The sequence below is a fragment of the Rhagoletis zephyria genome, unplaced genomic scaffold, assembly GCF_001687245.7.
Source record: "Rhagoletis zephyria isolate East Lansing unplaced genomic scaffold, Rhagoletis_zephyria_1.1 Rzeph_scaffold_00714, whole genome shotgun sequence".
NCBI classification, from domain to species: Eukaryota; Metazoa; Arthropoda; class Insecta; order Diptera; family Tephritidae; genus Rhagoletis; species Rhagoletis zephyria.
Genome location: NW_016157798.1, coordinates 15,053 through 23,724, shown reverse-complemented (window position 1 = coordinate 23,724; position 8,672 = coordinate 15,053). Strand labels below are relative to the sequence as shown.

Below are 8,672 nucleotides of genomic sequence, written 5' to 3'. Positions count from 1 at the left end.
TCCTAGCCTAATAAAATCGAATAGTAAAAATGAAAGAATTAATGATTAGTTTAAAACCTGCGTATCGCCGCTATTCGGTTTAAAACTCAAAGCCAATAATAATACTATTTTATTAATTTATTATATTATATTTGCATTTTCTCATTGAATAAGTGGCTTACTTGCATTTTGTTTTTTTTAATTACTCATTTTCTTTAAACTAACTTGTTAAACATTTTTTAAGTCCTGCTTGTTTGCAATTTGGCCTTATTTTATCCACAATTGTTGCCGGTACAACATCCGTCACCCATATATGTTTGAAGTAGCTGTCTACGCTTCTTTGTTTGAGGTTTGCAAATCTACTATCCAAGTTAATTTGCGTCATCGTTTTTTAAAGCATTTGAGAATTATCATTTCGTATTCTCTCGGCGTTTAGTATCGCTGCTGGTACTCGTGATGCCAGCGATTGAAATCAATGTGAAATACAATGATGGAGCCGGTGGATAGTCCAGCAAGGAGGTATCTGGAAATAAATAAAAAAAATACAGAATTGGAAATGAAAAGAGAGAACTTAAATGGGTTATGGGTATCTGTGCTACTAAAAAAATACATATGTACGAAAGAAGGGCGCCACTTGTTGAAAAGGTTAAATTCTATGGAAATTAAAAGTACCATAAAAATTTTGGTGTAACACAATATTTCAAAATAATTTTTTGTACAGGGTTGCCACCTGTCTACTTTATAAATGAGTTAAATGAAACACTTATTTTTTATATCTTTTTCGATTGATATTCGGATTGTAGTATTTTACTTATTTAGATACTATATATAAGGGGGTTGCCACCTGTATAAAATTCAAATGGAATTTAATCAACACGAAAGAGATTTAAAAAGTTTTTTTTAGTAATTTCTTAGAAGAGCTGGCACTTGATTTAAAAGTGAAATTTTGTTTAGTCAATATTATATTCTGAATGTCAAAAAAAGATGTTTAAGAAAGCTTTACTTCGAAAAAATTTTTAAAGTGCTATCTCAAGATTGATAGCTCAATTCAATCTGTACCTGATTAAAGGTCAAATACAATTTAGTCAAGAAGTTAACTGAAAGATACCTATGTATATCCAGCGAAACGGATTTAAGTAAGCTTTATTTTGAACATATTTTTTAACAGGGTTGCCACCTGCTCAAAATCAAATCCAACTTAAAGATAAATTCGAACGGAACCGGTTTAAGAGAGCTTTATTTCGATCATCTTTTTTGAGAGGTTGGCCACCAGTTTAAACCCCAAATTTAATTTTGTGGGATATTAAAATGTGGAAGAAATTTGAGAAAGCTTTCTGTCGAAATTTTTTTATAGGAGGTTTAAATGTCAAATTCAATTTATTCATGAAGTTTAATAAAATATTATACTCCAGACGTCAAGGCGGAACCGATTTATCTTTATAATTTTTTTTCAAGAGGGTTGCCATCTGTTTAAAAGTAAATTTTAATTAAATTCACATGCCAATTAGTTGAAAATTGGTTTACTGACCATGTTTTAGAGTATATCATTCTTTTCAAAGTTCCTAGTCTTTTGTTTATTTCATGTTACATTATTTAAGTATTTTTTTTAGAATTTAAATCAATAATCTAGTTTAATGAATAAGTGAACAAATCAATTAAAACAAAAAATGTTTACGTTAAACTAAACATGACGCGGTCGTAGTTTTGTGCAAAATATATAATTTCCTTTGCTTTAAAAGGAAGAAATATACATAAATGAAAAATAATATGTCGAGCTGCCACATCTGCTACACAAACAGGCGAAAATGGTAAATGTGAGTTTTGCATAAATGCGATTACAGGACGCAGCGCATGACAGAGCATGAAAGCGAAGTCTGGTGAATTTCGATCATTCGCTATGTGACACTTTGAAAGAGAGATGCCACTCTCATTTCTTTTGATTATCTACCCTTAGTCTGTTCCAGTATTCATCAGATTTACTGAGAGGTCGTTCAGATACATACATTGCATCATATTCATAGTCGAAATAAAGTCGATTATAAAGTTAGTTGCTGCTACTCCATTGAAAATTATACGAATTATTCGGGTAAAGCCTCCCAACTAAATCCTAGAGTACAGGAACAGACTAACTGATTACACAGAACAGCTGACTATGCCCTCTATGCGGAGTATAATAACACTCCTGCTTCACATGCGCTGCTTGTCTATACCCTGCGCTGTAATGTACGTATAACCAGCGCTAAAGAATTTTAAATCGCACTTACTTTTGATCGTGTGTCAACGCCAACGAACGGATGGCCGCATTACATGCAGGGAAGGCATACAAAGGCGCCAAGTTGAAAGTGCGCCAAACTTCCACTATGCCGCGGTCACCAGCAGTCATCAGATATTCACCATCACGCGATAGCAGCATGCACTATAAAGAGAAGAAACAGAAATATGCCAAAAACTTTAGTAAGTAAAAATATTGATGTGTAATATTCTCCCTTAAGTCTTTATCAAATGTTAAAACTATCAAATGAAAACATACGTATTTATATAGAATATAAATATTAATGAAATCATGTCTTAAAAATATTAAGCAAATCTTTAAATCAATGTTGAATACAACGTCTCGCTTATATTACTTCACCTGGTCTAATTCCACTTCCATGAATATTTATTTCTTAAATATATTTGTTAATATTCCTCACCTGCAAGTTATCATTGTGCGTTTCGTGGCGTAGCTTCTTGCCATTGATGGTATACGCAGCCACATTGCCCTTATCGTAATTGACAACAATGAAACCCTCGCGCGACATGGCTATCAACTCGGGCGAATAGAAATCCATGGGCGGATCGAGCGAACGTAGAAGATCACCAAATGTGGTATGAATCAGAACGGGACCGTCTGCAAAGAAAATCATATAAAAAATAGTTAACTATTATACAGTTTGATATCTTAAAACTTTTACTAAATAATAAAACTGTTGACTTAGGAAAAAATCTGTGCAAACGTACACATAAAAAGGTACATAAACCTATTCGATTAGCTAATACTCACTTGTCGATCCTGAGACGACTAAGCCCAGCTCAGCGCTAATCACAACCGAAGTCACAGCTTGTTCATGTCCCGTCAGCGTAGCGCGCGGCGTTGGCACATCACCCTCACCGACAATGCTCTGGGTGCGCGCATTCCAGTGCCACAGCAGCACTGTGCAGTCTGCCGAACCCGATGCGATATAACAATCGGAGGTGATATTGCACTCTGAGCGGGCCAAACAGGTGACGACACCGAAATGGCCGAATACTATTTGCACGATTTTCGCTGAAATATAAGAGATTGTGGGAAAATGCTGCTTAGTAAATATGTAAAGATTATCGAGAGAACTTCGAATCTTGTATGAGATATTTTACAGCAGTTTCTATTTCTCTACGCCTTACCAGTTTCAGTGGCGAACACACGGAAACTGTTGTCCCAAAAACCGCAAGCAATCAGAAAACGGCTGTCTACAGTTGTCACAAAACAGTTGGAGCGAATTTTCAACATCTGACTGAAATTGTCACCTAAATGACGACGATTCATTGGGTTGTTGTGGCCTGTATTTTGTGCAGCTGAAGTGTGAAGGATAGGCAGAAATCAGAGCAAAAATTTAGTTTCCTAAATCGAAAACTCTTCAATAAAAACTTGCACTTACATAAAACTGGATCGATGGTCAACGGCAGATTGGAGCCAGGTGATTGTGGCGACTCTGCATAGCTGGGACTCTGGACGGATGCGGTGTAGTTGCAATTCCAGCGATTCACGGCGAACTGATGGCCAGCCGTCACAGTCACTACCGACGGCAGCGACAGTTGTGGGTAGGTGTTGGCTGAAATGTGTATAATTGGCGAGTTCTGATAGAATTTCAGCGACATGCAGAGATCATCGGGCATGGCGCTGAACATCATTGGCGATAGGTGCATTGCCGAACTGCGTGGCGGATGCGGTTCCATCAGCAGCTGACTGGGTGTCTGGCCGAAGTTTCGAATTTGATTTTCCACTGCTTCACGCATGACGGGATCGTTTATCGCATCCAAGTCAACACTACCTTCATAGGTCAGATAGTAGAAGACATTGGTTGCGCGTATTGCTTCGGGCCCACGTTGCTTATAGCCGAAAATCAAATCAATCCATTGATGCAGCTGGCAGGAGACGAATTCTGATTCCAAGGCCATACGATTGATGCGCACAAATTCTTCGGGACTCTTAGACCAGGGCGGCAGTTCGACATCGTTGACGAGAGTGCCGTCTTCGCGATGCCCCAGGCGATAGCCAGATGAGTTGTAGAACATTTCTGGCAGGAAGTACCATTCGGGTATGAGCTCTTTGACGTCGGATGTGTCGCGTTGGCAGTTCTTCCATGAAAGTGAAATGGAAGAGAAAAGACGGTCAGGATAATCGAACTTACCGCCCTGCAATGCCAAGAACATGGTGGTGAATGGCTCAACGCGCACCAACCAATTGAGCGTGAAGCTGGACGTTGAGTAGTGTGTGCCGTAATGGAATGGCGGTATTGTGTCACTTTCCCAGCTTTCGTAGCGTTCCTCGAAGTAGGCGCGTCGTGAGGGATTTAATGCACCTATCGGCTTCGACAGATCGCGGTAGTTTGAAGGCAAACTGAGATCCAGCTCCTTTGTGTCGTAGTTGGTAAGTACCCATGGGAAAACCGGATACTGGTTGAGGTCATTGTAGGTGCGTCCCGCTATTGTATTAAGGAACATTAAGTACTCGAAATTGGAAATTTCGCGTCGTTGCCACTTCTGTGTCATGTTGGAGTTTCGCATCAGTTGGCGCGGAGACATCATCGAAGCACGGCGAGTTTGGGGGATACCATATTTAATGCCGACGCCAACGCGCGGCAAGGCCTTGATCACTTTTTTCACAGTATGTTGGTCGGGGAATGCGAAGAGAATAGAGGTGCGACTGGCCAAGAAAATCTCCAAAGCTACATTTTGCAGCAAGTAGCGACGTGAGAAGATGGCGCGCACTTCGGAAAAGTACCACTTGCCGTGCAAGTGATCGCAGTACTTTAGCACCTCTGGCTCGATTTTCTGGAACTCAGCATGATCTTCATCAACTTCAAAGAACATTTCAGTGCTCGTGATGGACACTGTACCGGGTGCGACCACGCCGGGCGCTATCAGTTTCGCCTTGGTACTGATGTTCACTGGGCCCGTCAAGTCCAGATCCAGCTCACGATCTTCGATCAACAGCTCGGCGTCATCCAAAAGATCGGCCGTATGCTGAGCGGACTGATGCGCACGTGATACTGCAATCTGTGTGTGAAATTCATCACGCGTCTGCAGGATAGCATCCTCGGGTGCGCCATTCTCGATGGCCGCCTTGAGTGTGGCTTGTGGATGCGATGAGCCGCGCGGATTTTGCACCATGCGTTTGCGTCGGCGCGCATCATCCTCCCAAGCGTCCAATTTCCAATAAGTTTGTTTCTGCACACTGCCGCTGGCGTCACCCCAAGCCCCATGCCTATTGCACATAATATTGCGTACCTTTTCGAGGAGGCGACTAGCAATCACATTGTCACGTCTTCGCGCTGCCGTTATTAGATGATCGCACATGCGTTCCTCCTCGCGACGCTCCAGCAGTGTTTGGGCACATTGCGACTCGAAATCAGCATGCTTGAGAACATCATCTGCACGCATACGATTCAATATGAATTCAGCTTCATTGGCGACACGCACAATGTGATCCTTCATGGCATGCGACAACAACCGACCCTCATTAATCAACTCGATGAAGGCGAGACCGGCATGTTTCTGCAGGCTATTCTGCCATTCCTGCGAACACAGCAACATCACCAACTCGACAACGGAGTGCGAGTTTTTGAAAGTCGTCAGCCCTTTGCCCTCCATAAGCAGCTCTTGACCATGCGAGCCAACGAGTGTCTTTGAGAGGAATGGCGCAAAGTCAACCATTATTTCGCGCAGCAACGGACAAACCGGACCCAAAGCCACCTCTAGTTTCTGTGTGAGGCTCGCCTCACGCGAGGGCGTTGTCATCGGCAGCTGGCCAACGAGTGGTGGTTTCATTTGTAGCTCATCGGAGCGTGTGCCACGCTGACCCACATTGCCGCCGGCAGCCGTGACAACGCCCGCGCCTGATGCGCCGGATGTAGCTGCATAACTGTCCGGTACACGTACTACCGATATTTCCGAATCGGGTTTGTCGCCGCGTTCGCTGCCAGCGCCCGCACCCACCAACTGATGGCCGTGATGTGCTTGCATTTGCTGAGCACCCTGCGGTTGGCCATGTCCTGTCGGCGCCTGTTGTTGCTGCTGCTGCTGTTGTTGCTGGTGTGCTTGGTGCTGCAGGCTGTCGATGTTACGCATTTTCGCATCCACCGCCGACATGCCACCTGACAATACACTCGCATCCTCATTCAAATTGACATCTGTCCAGCTTTCGTCATTCGAGTTGGTTGGCTTGTTGTCATCGGCCAGAATTTCACTCGATGATTCCACCTCAGGAACTTCGTTCTCCGTTGAAATCATGTTCAACGAACCGACATCCGAGTCGACGCTCTGTATGTATGTAGCCGGATGTGCGCGGTAATGATTCGTTGTTGCATGCATGTAGTTGTTGTCGCGAGTTGTGCGGTTATTGGTTTAAGGAGAGGATGGCGAAATTTAAATGTTGCAATATTGAGCAGCGGCAGGGCAATTGCGTTGTTGGTTTTGCACGAAATTTTGTGATTTCCGTTAATTTGTCCGCAATAGAGTACAGTGACAAAATTGTGGGAGTGCGATCAGAGTAAAATGTAGCAGTGGAAAGAGTGAGAAAAAATGAAAATAAAAATGTATTGCGTTAAATGTGGAACTTCTTTTTAAGTGCATATATACATATGTACATATGTGTGTTTGATTTCTTGCCGTTGGAGTTTTGCTAAACTAACGAGATTTATAATTGCTCTGTGTACTGCTACATAGTGTAGGGGTGAGGCGTGTACTTATAAAATGGTGTGTGTTCGATTCCAAATATTGGCTAATTATTATTCTAGAGATGTGCGAAAGCATTTGCATTTATAATAAAAGATCTATAAAAATTAAGAATGGTTGCTTTAACTATTGTTTGAAACTTTTTTCTTGGAAGTGCCCTTTTTTCAACCCTAAATCGCCTTCGAACTTCAACTCGTCCTGAACTTCTAAAATGCACGAAAATGTGTTTAATGAAAAATGAGAAAAATAATAATCACCAAGCCGGGAATGCTCTATCTCTAAGTCGTATTACCGACTTCAGTTTGTGCCCGGATGTGGGTTGAACTGACCGGTAGACCATTTTTTGTATAAGGCATACAAGTTTTCACCACAAATTCGGATTCTGCAAACAAAAATACATTACTTTTGCCTGAAACCTTTTTCTAAAATGGACTAAATAAAAATAAATGCACTTCCGGTTAATTTAACCAATTTACGGCCAAACTCGGAAGTAGGTAATAGAACCAAACAATAGAGCATTCCCGATTTAATAATTCATATTTGTTCACTCATTTAAGCAGTCAGGACGATTTGAAGTTCAAAGGTCATTTATGGATTGAAAATGGTACTTCCGAGAAAAAAGTTTCAAACAAAAGTTAACTTTTTTTTTATCTTCACAATCCGTATCAATGATTTAAAAAAAAAAATGCACTTACAGTTAGTTTAACCTACTTCCGGTCAAAACTGGAAGTATAGAGCATCCCCGACTACTTAGCGATTTAGTGTTTAACGGATTTTGACTTAAAAGAGAATATCGATATGGGCCGTTCTATAAATATTTCCTTAACCAAAAACCGTCTAATTTCTAGATTATTGCAGCTTTATTTTCTCCGTTAGTTATTTTCTTTTGTATTTATAAACACCAACGTTTCAGTGCCATTAGATAATTCTAAACTAACGAAAACCTCAAATCAAACCAAAAATCAAAGTCACTATATTAGACAACCTTTCAATTTGGTTTTCGAGCATTTTGTTGCTATTTACTTAAGTTTAGTCAACATTTAAGGGCGACGCATTAGTAACCGCAACTGAAATGCATCATTCATCAGCAAGCAATTGTCAAATACACGCAATACAAATACATACATACGTACAGATGTTGAAATACAAATGTGTATGTGAGAGCAAAGCAAACTGGACAACAAAACCTTTCTCGGCTACACATGTACATTAGCCTGCATCACTCCCAATACAAAAAAAAACACGGTAATGTGTTTCCACTGGAATTATAAAATCTATTATATTTTAACACGTTCACCAAAATATTTCCGATAAATAAGTATTACGTGAGCTGGACCGATTTGAAAATACCTCCAAAAAGGGATTTATTTATAAACAAAAATAGTTTCTTAAAGATTTTTTTTAAATCCCCTCAAATGACACAACGGTTTAAGCTTAAAACATTTGCATTAAAATATTGTTAGAAAATTTTGAACGGAATCGTAATGAGATATTTGATGCTGTTTTTTAACTTTTTCCAAAGACTGGTATAAGAAAAAACTTGAATAACTGAACCTAAACTCTTCCGATCTAGACTTCATTAGGCATCATTGGAAAGGTATTTTCTCACCCTTTTTATTTCTTTGCTATCAAACTTATTCAAAGGATGAAAGAGAAAGGTAGGATATACGAACTTCATTCAAACTTATGTGTTTGTATTTAAACAAAAAAAAAAAAAA

The 8,672-nt window shown here is 40.3% G+C and overlaps 1 protein-coding gene across 1 annotated transcript in view; it reads right to left on the bottom strand.

Annotated features, from left to right (window-relative positions):
* Positions 1-300: 300 nt before the first annotated feature.
* Positions 301-8,672, bottom strand: part of LOC108361199 (neurobeachin-like) — a gene marked incomplete at its 5' end in the record, with an annotated part of 11,134 nt that continues 2,762 nt past the window's right edge. Inside the window, 6 exons of the mRNA XM_017613769.1 lie at positions 301-502; positions 2,244-2,395; positions 2,673-2,869; positions 3,023-3,286; positions 3,403-3,573; positions 3,657-6,540. Coding sequence (XP_017469258.1) covers positions 412-502; positions 2,244-2,395; positions 2,673-2,869; positions 3,023-3,286; positions 3,403-3,573; positions 3,657-6,540 — 3,759 coding nt within the window. The remainder of the gene's footprint in view (positions 503-2,243; positions 2,396-2,672; positions 2,870-3,022; positions 3,287-3,402; positions 3,574-3,656; positions 6,541-8,672) is intronic.